Source organism: Paroedura picta, chromosome 2, assembly GCF_049243985.1.
Source record: "Paroedura picta isolate Pp20150507F chromosome 2, Ppicta_v3.0, whole genome shotgun sequence".
In the NCBI taxonomy this organism is placed as follows: domain Eukaryota; kingdom Metazoa; phylum Chordata; class Lepidosauria; order Squamata; family Gekkonidae; genus Paroedura; species Paroedura picta.
The window spans coordinates 313,282-327,070 of NC_135370.1; the positions used below are offsets into that span (position 1 = coordinate 313,282).

Sequence of the window (13,789 nt, forward strand, 5' to 3'; positions counted from 1 at the left end):
TGCTTTTTGTTTTTGTTTTTTTAACTTGGGGAGTCCTGGTCGCACATAATGGCAAAACTGGGATAGGAGGGAATCTGAGGGGTTTGTACGTGAGAGGAGCGATCGTGTCCCATCCACCAGCTCTCTGCCGTCTCCCTAAATCCATCTCTAGTTGCCATTTGGAAGAAGGTATTGGTCATCTTTTGTTTCTTTCTAAAATGTCACGGACAATTGGTGCACTTACTTGTGTGCTGCTACAGCTGCGGCAGCAGCTAAAAAGGATGTTTTTTTACATTTCCCTCCAAAACCTCCACCCACTCGTATTGTGTGGCACCTGACCCTATTGGACTGGATGCCCAATGCGGAAGTCACTATTTCCTGTAAGAGAGAGAGAGAGAGAGAGAGAGAGAGAGAGAGGCTATAACACAGGGCTTTTCTTACCCATCGTATTCACTGAATGTTTATTTCAACCCTTCATGTTTAATTTCTTCTTTCTGAATGTTGTGCACATAAATGCACATAAACTTTTGTGATCCAGGATTTAAATTTAAAATAATCCTGTAAGTATAAAACTGCATTTGTGCATCCACTATGGATGCCAGGCCGGTGACCAGCATGTCCAAAACGTTAGGGGCAGATCCAAGGGAAGAAATGACGGTGCACATCTGATGTCATTCACTGTGCACCTTCATTTCTGCCTTTGGCCCACCAGTCTGAGGAGCAAGTGTGGGATTGCAGGCCCACCGGTGGGAGCCCTCCCAACACAAGCAAGCATGTGGCAATCCTTGTATCCACAACCTTCTTCGTGTATGTTTATGTTTTTCATGCAGTTGTGATGTTGTTATTTTTAGGTGAACAAGCAGAATAAAATGTGTTTTTTTAATCCCTGCTTTCTCTTCTTCCCAAACTGCATCACAATTTGTGAAAATTCTTGGCCTTTCTTTGTACATCACTGCAAACTGCCCAAAATTCATGATGAACTTTCATTTGTGAGCCCATGCATGCCCACTCCTAATAGTAACAGTGTTCTTGGTAATCACAGACCGCAGACTAAATAGTGTGAGTAATTAAGCGTATCATATATAGCACTTATACTTGAGCACTACATAACAACATTGCTGTCCATGATGCCCCATTGTTGCTTATAATCAAACAAGGTTTGCAGGCTTTTTGAAAGAGATCCTGCAAGCCTGTTTGCCAGAAGTCACACTGGGATGAGCTAACATGCCATCTGCAACAAAGCCCCTTTAATGTTCTAAAAACAACTGCCGTCAGCTCCAATCTCACGTCTTCTAAGAATTTGAGTTTGAGCTACCTGTACATGTGAAGCATCCTGGGTAGAGACATATATATCCATTTCATTATCCTCTTTTCTTGGAATGACAACACTACAGTTGGTTTCCATGCAAAAATGGATTTGCCCTCCAACATGGTTTTCACCTGTGAAAATCAAATGAAAGATGGAAATACCTGAAACTCATTTCACCCATTCCCCCAAGTAACTGACCTGCCCTAGAACTTATGTCAATGATTCCACATGAACACCCGATCCCCACGTACACTTAGGCAACACTATAATGGGGTCAACTATCATCAAAATCACCACATCCAGGCAATGACTGGATGACAACTTTGGATTTCTTAGGTGCTAACAATCTTGGTCATTAATCAAAGCCTTCCCACTTCTATATAAAATATCCATTCAGAAATCCTATCAACTTCACAGTTGAAGTACTAATTGTAGAATTATAAGCTCTATAAGAGGACCGGGACAGAAGCCCACCCCACCCCCACCCCCGATGCCTCATTGAGACTTTGCTAGCCCATGTGTGGCTCGCTTATGATAGTCTTGTGTTGAATGAGAAAAAGACTGACACTAAGGAAAAATAAACTGGAGTGCAACAATTTCATGTGAATCCACCTACAGACAGTATGAGAACCTCACAGCGATTACAGAATAAAGGTCAAATGAACCAATCTTCAGTAATCCATATCACTAATAGGACAGAGAGATGAACCATACACGAAGAGTCTGAGGGATACCAAAGAGTAACTAGGGCAGTCCAAGTAAAAACAAAACAGCAATGAAGATTCACAGCCAAAGAGAAAGAAGCAGACAAATCTCCAGAATCTATATTTCCGAGCCTAGATTTGCAATCCTATACGCATACCCCATCTCCTGCCAGTGGCCAGAGAGGACATGTCCGCCCTCGCAGACTAAAGTTGCATTCAGACAAGTTTGTTTTCTGAATAAGGTGAGCTATAATTGGATAGCAGCTAACAAGCTTATTGAAATGTGGAGGAAAAGTTCGCACCAACCTTAGGAGCATGGCAAGATTACTAAGACTCCATCCAACTACTCACCTTCAGTAATCTGGTCAACTGTGTGAAATGCTTTCTCAACGTTTCCTTGTTCTATTTTCTTTTCTTCTTCCAAATATGAATTATGTTGTATGGCATCCTGAGGGTGAAAATATAAGCTTGGGTCTCAGCAAATATTTCCATGGGAACAAGCAAAAGCAATTTTCATCAATTTCCCCCTCCTGTGGGAGACCACTGGATCCTCTCAAGTTATTCCTAGTGGGTCTCCCATACCTAGAAGCAGCATTTCATAGGCTGCCAAGGTGTGTCATAGCATAGTCTCACGAAATCTCAGTGGATTTATTTTCTTAAAGAAGCTTGTAGAAAAATGCTCCCTGGACATGGCCCCACTGTGCGGATTTTTTAATCCAACATGACCTGGAGGGAGAGAAAGAATGCCTTGCACAAAGCCAAAAAGCATCTCCTGTATTGCCGACCCAAGGAGAGTGGAGAGTGACAAAAACAAGTTGCCCATCGTTATCAAAGGTGATGTTGATGGTTCTGTGGAAGCCATTCTGAATATCCTCGATACCTATGATGCCCATGAGGAGTGTGAATTAGACATTCTCCATTTTGGGATTGAGGATATAAGTGAGAATGACCTGAACCTTGCACAAACATTTCAAGGTATTGTGTATGGGTTCAATGCCAATGCAAGTAAATCTATTCAGAAGTTGGCTGCTAAAAAAGGACATAAAGATTAAAACCCACAATATCATCTACCGACTGATTGAGGACTTGTAGGAGGGGCTGAGCAGCACATTGCCCAAAACTGTGGAAGAGCATATACTAGGACAAGCTGCCGTTTTAGAGACATTTGAAGTTACAGATGGGAAGAAAAAAGTTCCAGTGGCTGGCTGCAGGGTGCAAAAGGGACAACTGAACAGAAGGATGAAGTTTGTTAACTCGTAAAGGAGATGTTATTTGGTCAGGCAACTTGTTGCCACTGAAGCACCACCAGGATGACATCTCTACAGTGAAGAATGGCATGGATTGTGGACTCAGTTTTGAGAAAAACATAGAATTTCAAATTGGCGATGAGATTGTTTGTTTCAGTGAAGAGGAGGCTGAACAGAAAATTTCTTGGCACCCAGGATTTTGAGTTTTCGGCAGCTGTGAGACACTGGAAATATGGCCCAAATTCTTGACGAACCATGGCACAATGGAGCCTTTCGGGAAGCACCTGACTGTGAAATTACAGCTGACTGGCATTTCAGAAATGGTTACAATTCCCATTTCCACTCCATTTGTGGTGGTTTAGCAGATTAAGCAGCAGATGCAGGACGTGAGACGTCGGCTGGATACCGGATTCATACTGTACTTGGGCAGAAACACAAGATCTCAGTTCAGGCTGGACCAACATATACTTTTGCTGAGTAAATAAATAAATAAATAAATAAAAAGCATTGTGATTCTAGTAAAGAATCTTTGGCCCCATTTTCTTTATTAAAATCATCATGGAATAACATCTTGTTAGTCATTAAAGTGCCAAAATAATGCTATGTAATTTTGATGAAAAGCAGCTTCTGGAATGATTAATACATTGAGCAATCACTTTGGCCTATATGACCTTGCCAGGGACCCCCCAGCCCAGCATTATTTGAAAGAACCCCAACAATGAACAAATAGGTGGGTTGAATCCAACCCTTATCCTACCACCTCTAATCTCCGTCCCATCCTTCGGCACTCAGGGACGGAGGCTAAGGGAAATAAAGCACCTCTGACACTGATGTTGTGTAGTGCAGGTGGATCAAAAGTAAGACCACCACTCTGCAAACCTATTTTGCAGAGCAGAATCTAGTCCTGGCATGCATGATGGAAACCTGGATGGAAACCTGGATGAAGGCAAAACTTTCACCTTAAAAGAGCTGGCCCCTGCTGGGTTCTACATCCTCCATGAGTTGTGGACCGTGGGGCGGGGAGGAGGGGTTCTAACCTGGGAGGATTACTCCTTCAGAGCCCCTCCTGCAGCATCAATACCAGGCATAGAATGTGTTGGCCTCAAGTATGAAAAAGCTGAGAGCTTGGCCGTCTGGGTAGTATACCATGCACCCAATGCACCACCAAATGCCCTGTTTGCCCTGTTGGAGGTGACGATGGCCTGGGCATTACAGTTCCCCAGACTACTAATTCTGGGGGACTTTAATATTCACACCAAGCTGCCATCCTCTAGAAATGGGCTGGACCTGGCGAATCTAGAGTTCTCATAATTTTTCACCAGCCCCACCCATCTAAAGGCCCCTTGGCCGCCTTTGGAGGATACACTAGAAAGCTTCAGGCGACTATTGCTGTCCAGAGTGGACAGGATACGAACTTTGATGAGGCCCACCACTTGCCCCCTTGTGGTTTATCAAAAGGTCAGATGCAAGGATAGGAGCCCCCCCCCCCCCGGAAGATAAACAACTTCTGCCTCTCAACCGGCGAATTCCCGGAGGGGCTGAACGAAGCAGTGGTCTGGCCTCTGCTGAAGAAATCATCTCAATCCACGGGTGCCCACCAGCTCCCACCATGTCTCACACCTGTGGCAACTCCAGTGTGGGGTGCCACAAGGAGCAGTTCCCTCCCCAATCCTATTTAACATCTTTATGCACCCTCTTGCCCAACTGATAAGGAGGTTTGGACTGGGATGCTATCAGTACACCAATGACACCCAGCTTTTCCTCATGATGGACAGCCCCCTGACTCACCCCTAGATGCATTAGCCAGATGTCTGGAAGCACTGACAGGCTGGCTCTAGGAAAGCCGTCTGAAGCTTAATCCTTCAAAGACAGAGGTCCTGTGGCTTGGCCGGAAAGGGCCAAGTGAGAAAGTGTGACTGCCCACCAGGGATGGGGTACAACTGTCAGTTTCACACTCAGCCAGGAACCTGGCTTTAACACCTCCCTTTCCACAAGAGTAGCTCAGCTGAAGTTTTTCCATCTATGTCAGGCTAAATGACTAGCACCCTACCTGACCCCAGAACACCTAGCCACAGTGATCCAGATGATGGCCACCTCTAGGATGGATTTCTGCAACTCGCTCTATGTGGGCCTACCCTTGTCCCTGATCCAGAAACCCCAACGGGTGCAGAATGCAGCAGCCAGGGTCCTTATAGGAACACCCTGGAAGGGCCACATCCAGCCCACCCTCCAGCAACTGCACTGGCTACCAGTTGACTACTGGATCAGGCTTAAGGTTTTGGTCATCACTTTCAAGGCCATACACCGTCTGGGCCCTGAGTCTCTGAAAAGCCGCCTCTCTACCTGTGCTCCCCAAAGAGCACTGTGCTCTACCAACACCAACTAACTGGTGATCCCTGGCCCCAGGGAAGCTCGTCTGGCATCGACCAGAGCTAGGACTTCCTTGGTCTTGGCCACCACCCGGTGGAATGAGCTCTGAGATGACATGAGGGCCCTGCTGGAGCTAAAACAATTCTGCAGGACCTGCAAAGGGGAGCTCTTCCGCCAGGCCTTCGGTCAGGACAAGCCTCCAACCACAAACCAAAGCCCAATGGCCCCTCCCGCCATTCACTACTCTAACTGAAGAAAACAAAACCACTGTGCAAAAGGCCGAGTTGCCAGTTTTGAATGTTAAATGTTAAACTACAAACTGCGTTACTCGATACAAGTAAACTGCTCTGAGCTGAAAGGGAGGGTGGTTTATAAACAAACAAACACAGCAGTGAAAGTAAAATGCTATGCAATTCCACAAAACAACTACAGCTTTTACCTGAATGGTCAGAATCCGTTCCAGATCTTCATACTCAATCCTCACTTTTTTGGTGGCTTCTTTTGCAAGCTCATGGGTCTCTGCGACCACACCGCAGATAATGTGACCAACGTATATTACCTGCACGGCATACAAAGCAACAGAAGGTAAGGTGGACAGCTTTAACTCAGTGGCCGCAGTAGGACTCTTTTAATCTGCTCTGGTAAACTTTTTTCTAAGGAATCAATTTTCAAACTGTTCTGAGTAATTTTGAGGTCATTTGTTTTGCTGGTAGGCAATTTGTCTAACCCAACTGGTCTTCCCCTGCTAAGTACTGCTACTGGGGATGCCAACATCCAGGTGGGACCTGGGGATTCCCCCCAGGAATTGCAGCTCATTTCCAGTCTATAGAGACGTCCTCGAGAAAACGATTGCCTGGGTGGGTGGGCACCACGGCACTGTTCCCCACTGATGACCCTGTCATCCACACGCTCCATCCTCGAATCTCCAGGGGTCTTTCTACTTGGATCTGACACCCCTAACCGTAACTCTAACCCTGCCAGAGACCACCACAGGGGACCTGGCAACCGCAACTGATACAGGACAATATTCTAAACTATACTTTATATGTGTTAGGCAATGGCAATGCTATGGTGGTGGTCTCATCTGTTACGTGTGAAAGGACCCCCTGCCTCACTGACAGGCACACTGTCTTCTATAAGCAATGGCACCCTACAATAGTCTAGGCTTAAGCCAAAGCCATGACGCTGCTAGGGTCTGCCAAGCCAGGCCAGACTCCATCTTAGAAATCTTGCTCTCTGCCTTAGGTTTAGAAATGACAGCCTCTGCCTGACCCAGGTGCCTCCGGGCTCAAGCTCACATCCTAAACCCCCCCCCCCCCGAGTGGACTGGCTCACTTCTGTTTGCCCAGGGGCTCCTAGGCAGATCTGGCTGCGACATCTGTCACCCCACTGATCGCCAGGGTGGATTCGGCTGATCTGGCTGGCTAGGCGGGTGTCCCCTACCTCCCTAACTGCTCCATGTGCGTCCCTCCCAAAGCTGTGCACTCGGTGGAAGAGGACGACCCTCCCAGATAGAAGGAGTGTCCCGTTCTTGGGTCAAGGGTATACGGTCGCTGCACTCCCCTGCTAGAAGGTCCAAACCAGCTCAAGGTAATTATACCAAGCCTTCCACCCTTCCTCCCCCTCCCCCTTCTCTATACGACTGCTTGTAGATGTGTTAGCCATTTGTGTGTCTTTTTAATTTTCTTTAATAAAGCTTGTGTTTATTGTTTTACCATTTACATCTGTGTCTGCCCTCAATAACCCTCATATACATAAGCAAGATCCATACGCTGGTTACCCCCCTCTCGCTGCATTTGGGCTAATTTACCCCACAAGCTCAAGTACACAAATCTGAGGACACGTCTACATGCGATTTGGGTAACAGATCAGTAATTCACTTGACTGGTTGTGAATTCCAGAATGATCCACAGGATTTTCTGCAATGTATCTTGAGTTCGTTGCAGTTTTCTCAGCAGTACTACAATAAGGAGGGAAGCTACAACTGCTGGTTGTTTTCCCTTTTGTTCCTTCAAAGTAACTATGTTCTCTTAGCTGTGTTCATGTTAGCAGGATATCTGTAAATTAGTATCTGTGGTACCTGTGATAGGCGAAAGAGGGAATTTAAAAAGGGGAAAAAAACAACGTCAAGAATTACCTCATCTTTAGCGAAAATGTCCTCATCTTCTTTGCCATTTTCCCCTGGAACATCATCAGCTGTGACCACGGCAACCACTCCTGGAGCTTCTAAGGCCTCAGAGGTCTCAATGGATCTGGAGAGGTGTTTAAGGTAACCACAAGGAGGGAGGGTAAACTGAACTGAATGTATGTGAGTCAAAAAGAAACCATCAAGGTAAAGTAAATATATAGTTTTCCTACATGATATATGGCACAGGTCCCCAACCTAGCTGAGACTGCAGGTATATTTGGAATTCTGACACAGCATTGTGGGTGCAGCAACAAAATGGCCACAGCTTAACTTTAGTGACACAATGCAGATCCTTGTACGACGGTGTCAGCTGCTGCCAAAACAGCATTTTTAAAAATCCGCACAGCCCATCAAATCTCCAATAGAAGAAGAAGAGTTGGTTTTTATACTCCGCTTTTCACTACCCAAAGGAGTCTCAAAGCAGCTGACAATTGCCTTGCCTTCCAAACCCCACAAATGTACCCTGTGAGGGAGGTGGGGCTGAAAGAGCTCTGACAGAACTGTGACTAGCCCAAGGTCACCCAGCTGGCTGCAGGTGGATGAATGGGGAATAAAACCCAGCCCTCCAGATTAGAAGCTGGTGCTCTTAACCAGGACACCAAGCTGGCTATCTCAAGCATCAGTCAGAAGCCTCGCTGGGCAAAAGGCCTGTCTGGGCCCACCCACTTCCTAAAGTGCTTGGCTGGTCCCAGAAAAGGTGCCAGCGGGTGCCCTGGAGCTGACAGGCCCCACACGACAGATCTGTGGCACGTGCTGTCTGACTGAACTGAGACACTGCCCATACAGCTGGAGCTGGTAATGGTACCTACTACCTACTTTTTGAAAAGCCTTTGGTACCTTCTCACCAAAAGCTTGTGTGCAGTACAAAGAAACAGTTTGAACTAAGAAATGAAAATTCGGGGGGGGGGGGGGGGCTGGAGAGGAAGCAAACAATTCACATGGTAACGTGTCTATATGAAAAGTGGGGCGGGGGAAACGTGGGCATTGCTTTTTTGACCTAGGCTGATTCTGCACTTACTTTTTTTTCCTGCTGTTGATCCTGCTGAATTCAGATCGATCTGAACCCAAGTCTTTGTGCTTTGTCCCCCCTGACTTGAAACAGAAACCCTTCTGCACTTGAGCACGAGGCTGCTCACCTCTTTCCTTTCCTAAAGGAGTGAGTGAGTGAGTGAGGGAGTGAGGGAGTGAGTGAGGGAGTGAGGGAGGGAGTGAGGGAGTGAGTGAGGGAGTGAGTGAGGGAGTGAGGGAGTGAGTGAGGGAGTGAGGGAGGGAGTGAGGGAGTGAGTGAAGGAGGGAGTGAGGGAGTGAGTGAGTGAGGGAGGGAGTGAGTGAGGGAGTGAGGGAGGGAGGGAGGGAGGGAGTGGAGCTGAAATGAGCCGAGCCAGCAGCAGCCTCTCACAGAACGAGGCAAATCTCCGCTGAGAGAGAAGTTTGGGATTCTGGTGCACAGTCACCTTAAACCTTTAAAAAAAATTAATCTGGAGGGGGGGGGATGGAAATCTTGCCACCAGGAACTAGGAAGTCTTAGAACTGGCGCCCAGCCGATCAGGGACAGACTGCTTCTCTACCTCAGCCGGGAGGACGTTATTCAGTGTAGACAGCAGGGACTGATTCAACCTGGGTTTGGAATAAAAACTCCGTGCAGATTCCGCCCTCGTTTATATATTTGCAACCACTCAGTTGTTATTCTAGTCCACCCCTGAAGCAAACACATGCAGATAGCCCGTGGTTCCCTTTGGTCACAGGTTTCTCACTCCAGCTCTTAACTGTGTCACGTACAGGATCCTCGCGTGGGCCCGCGTACTTTTCACCACGGCCATGTAGAGCTGTCCGTCCACTGGGCCAACGTCACTGGTGTAGGTGGCCTCCCCAGTGGCATGCTTAATCCCGGACTCATTCATGATGGGGCGCCCCACGGGGTCCTGAGGAGGCTGCTGTGGATCAACTTCCTGTCACAGAATACAGAGTCACTTCCTATACAAATAGTTCATTTTGAGGAGTATTATATGCTGGTAGCACCTGAATACACCTGCCTGCAAGAGAACGTTCAGAGATGGACACAAGCAGCATTTTTATGGCTCAGGTTGTGTTTCATGGCTAAACCACAAGTCCATATGCGAACAGAGAAGCCAGTTCATGAGTAGATGAGAAGTGACATCTACAATGAAAAGTGACTTCATTGGTAGAACACTCTCCCAAAAAAATCAGTTCTACATTCTCTGGACATTTACGATGAACAAGAGTCTATGTGTACATTTGTATTCATGTAGGTCCTGCCCTCATCATAACCCATTCTCCCTTGTCTTGTGATGATCAGATAATGCAAGCACAGTCTTCTCTGAGCCCACTGGTTTGTACAAAATGTTTTAAACATAATGCTACGAAAAGCCCAAGGTTCAAACCTGGACTACATCCACAAGGACAGCTGGTGTGGCATTGCCCAATGCAATGGGCATCAGCTCATGTGGCTCCAGGGCTGGTAGCTAGGCAGGATTGGGCAGGTGGCCACCAAGGAAATTGAGGATTACTCTGCAGAGATGGGCCTTGGTTTGTTTGCAAACCGCCTTTGTTTGTCTCTTGCCTTTACAACCCTGCAGGGTCACCAGATAGACGGGGATTGGATGGCCCTTTCCACTACCAACACCCTATTCTGCTCCTGGTCACAGACCACACAACTAGCCAAGAGGGTAAATGAAAATGCTAGAATTAACAAGGCTATAGATCAGTTGTTCTCAACCTTCCTAATGCCGCAACCCTTTAATACAGTTCCTCATGTGGTGGTGACCCCCAGCCATAAAATTATGCAAGTGTTCTTTCACAGAAATTAAACCAAAACTGACCAAAGGTGTGAAGATTCATTGTTCATGATTGTATATGAATTGGGGTTTTTTTCCTCAGTTCAGTTCTGCCTCTTGACCCACCATGCCGATCTTGTTCTTTTCCACTGCTCCAGACAGACAAACATTCTCGATCTACCCCACAAAGCTGTTGTGTGGATGGTGCCCCCAAGCCAAGTTGCTTGCCCTGCTGCGACTCCTGTGAAAGGTTCGTTTGACCCCCAAAGGAGTCCGACCCCCCAGGCTGAGAACCACTGCTGTAGATGAAGAACAGTAACCCCATTTGTTCCTGTAGATGGATTGCCTGGGGAAGCCCTCCACTCACCTGATACTCTTGCACGCCCCAAGGTGGATGGTCATGGAACTCACCCAGGGCATTCAAGGTTTCCTTGGGCAAGTCAAGATACTCGGATGGGTACTGCAGTAAGGAAGACAATTTTAAAAAGCATTTAATACATCACACTGATATTTTCACAGTTAACCTTTATACAGACAATATGCTCTTTCAAATGCAGTCCATCTGTCACAAACCCCAGAAGATAATGCAGTTGCAGGCCCCTCCTCAATATCCAAATTCAGCTGGTTTAATTGAAGACAGGGCACGCACACGCTAAGGCTACACATGGAACAGGAAAACTGACTGCAACACTGCTCTTAGATCAGACCCAGGTTTTATAGGCACATGAGTAGACCCCGCTGGAGCCAACAGGCTGGACCGTCTGCTCCTGCTTTTAACACTTCAGAGTGGAGCACCGGATCCCATCACTCAGAGAGAGGAAAGAAAGGGGGGGAAGGAAGGCAGTGACCAGGGTGACTTATGCTTTTTACACCACGAAGCGGAGCCCACCCAAAGAGAGGGAGAAAAGGAAAAGGGGGGGGGAGAAGCAGGAAGCTCAGAGAGGGGATTTGAAAGGGCACCTGGGTGGAATGGAAGGAGCACCTGACACCATCAGCTTTCTTATATTTAAAGTCAGTAACCACTGTCAGGAAGCCACAAAGTCTTCATGTGGTGAAGAAGTTTCTGTTTATGCAGCAGAATAGTTATGTGACCCTAACTAGTACTTAAGTTGTACAAAGGCCAGTATAAGTTACTATATTTGATGTATCAGGTGGGTCGCTGTGCTGGTCTGCAGTGGAACCACTGGATTTTAATCCAGGAGCACCTTCAAGACTAACAAGATTTCCAGGGTATGAGATATTGAGAGTCAAAGGTCTCTTGGTCAGACACCTTCTTATCAAGGGAGTTTTAGAACTGAAACCTCATCCCACCCCACTGACCCCTGCCGAAAAACCCCCCACAGTAGCTGCCCACATGGATATAGAAACAACTAGACAGAACAAGTAGCTTCAGAAGTGCCTAGGTTGTTAATGGGGGTGGTGATCTATAAGAGGGCCAGAAAAGGAGGAGCCATGCGTTTTTTATCAGGGATTGTCACTCTTCCTTATCCACCTGAGGGGTTGTTTGTGCTATTCACAAGTGTCCTCCATAGGACAGATACCGACTGATCAGAAAAAAGCAACCCTTACTTGCTCCTGTGCCTTTAATGACAGCAGAAATCTAAAAAGTGATAAACTGCACCTCTCGCTAATGTCTAGAGACCCAGCCAATAATGAAAGTGAAAAACGTTTTACCCTGGAACCCTGGAATGGCTAGGACTCCTCATGTGGAGAAGGAAACATGTGCCCACCGGGCAACAACGTGAATGGGTGGGGGACAAGCCGGGAACCAGCGTTTGTGTAGGGGGATATCTCTGTGGCCCAGAAGGAGCATCAAATCAGGGCAACACTCTGGCGTCTCAGGGCAGAGAGGGTATCAAGCACACAGATGCACCAGGTGATTCCTACTTACCATGTGCTTTAAACTTTGTAGCACTTCCAAATAGAATCTGAAAAAGAAGCTGACAAGTAGGGTTTGTCTGTATTCCACTTTCCCACCTAATGCCGAAGGTGAGAGTTGAATCTCCTGAAGAATTAGCCGGCAACCCTCATCCAGCATCCGCTCATTCCACGTTCTGAGGGACAAAGGATCAGTAAAAACATACTTATCGACTAACAGAGCTACGAAAAACTTTAATGTATAGAGAACTGGATCTCCCATCATTTTGATTTTTAGTTTAGAGTCAGAATCAGAGTACCTTTACTGGCATAAGAATGGCAAAGCACAAAAACTAATTTTTAAAAATAATTTCAGTTACAAATTCCATAATAGAGAGATTTTCATTCAAAATTGCCAAGAGGAACTTAGCTACTTTTAGAATTATTGTTGAGTCCTTCACACTTCGGATAATTTTTGTCCAATGTTTCAACACAGATAGAGTTCCATTTCTTCAAATATTCAGCTAAGGGACATCAGTGTAGTACAAACTAAGGAGATTGCAAGAGTAAGTGGTATAATGTGTCATTGTTTACCTTGATTTCAGTAAGGCTTTTGATAAGGTTCCCCATGATATTCTTATTGGCAAGTTGGTAAAATGTGGTATGGATCCTATTACTGTTAGGTGGATCGAGAACTGGTTGACAGAACACACCCAAAGGGTCCTTGTAAAGCCAGTTTGGTATAGTGGTTAGGAGACTGGACTTCTAATCTGGCATATAGCTCGCCACAGCACTGATAAAACTGTTCTGACCGAGCAGTAATCTCAGGGCTCCCCCAGACTCAATTACCTCAAAGGGTGTCTGTTGAGAGCCAGTTTGGTGTAGTGGTTAGGTGTGCGAACTTCTAATCTGGCATGCCGGGTTCGATTCTGCACTCCCCCACATGCAGCCAGCTGGGTGACCTTGGGCTAGTCACAGCACTGATAAAACTGTTCTGACCGAGCAGTAATCTCAGGGCTCTCCCAGACTCAATTACCTCAAAGGGTGTCTGTTGAGAGCCAGTTTGGTGTAGTGGTTAGGTGTGCGAACTTCTAATCTGGCATGCCGGGTTCGATTCTGCACTCCCCCACATGCAGCCAGCTGGGTGACCTTGGGCTAGTCACAGCACTGATAAAACTGTTCTGACCGAGCAGTAATCTCAGGGCTCTCCCAGACTCAATTACCTCAAAGGGTGTCTGTTGAGAGCCAGTTTGGTGTAGTGGTTAGGTGTGCGAACTTCTAATCTGGCATGCCGGGTTCGATTCTGCACTCCCCCACATGCAGCCAGCTGGGTGACCTTG

General features: G+C 46.7%; 1 protein-coding gene and 1 long non-coding RNA gene across 5 annotated transcripts in view; one reads left to right on the forward strand and one right to left on the reverse strand.

The window, feature by feature from the left end:
• AOX1 (aldehyde oxidase 1) overlaps nt 1–13,789 on the reverse strand; it is a 143,022-nt gene that overhangs the window by 74,441 nt on the left and 54,792 nt on the right. For all 4 annotated transcript variants that reach the window (XM_077319115.1, XM_077319116.1, XM_077319114.1 and 1 more), the window contains exons 15-22: nt 12,484–12,646; nt 10,960–11,052; nt 9,577–9,746; nt 7,747–7,861; nt 6,049–6,168; nt 2,344–2,440; nt 1,295–1,419; nt 224–357 (exon numbers count right to left, since the gene is read on the reverse strand). In XM_077319115.1, coding sequence (XP_077175230.1) covers nt 224–357; nt 1,295–1,419; nt 2,344–2,440; nt 6,049–6,168; nt 7,747–7,861; nt 9,577–9,746; nt 10,960–11,052; nt 12,484–12,646 — 1,017 coding nt within the window. The remainder of the gene's footprint in view (nt 1–223; nt 358–1,294; nt 1,420–2,343; nt 2,441–6,048; nt 6,169–7,746; nt 7,862–9,576; nt 9,747–10,959; nt 11,053–12,483; nt 12,647–13,789) is intronic.
• LOC143828965 (uncharacterized) lies at nt 7,832–10,090 on the forward strand. The gene is made up of 3 exons (XR_013227957.1): nt 7,832–7,878; nt 8,850–8,953; nt 9,579–10,090. It is a non-coding gene; the product is annotated as an uncharacterized LOC143828965 (long non-coding RNA).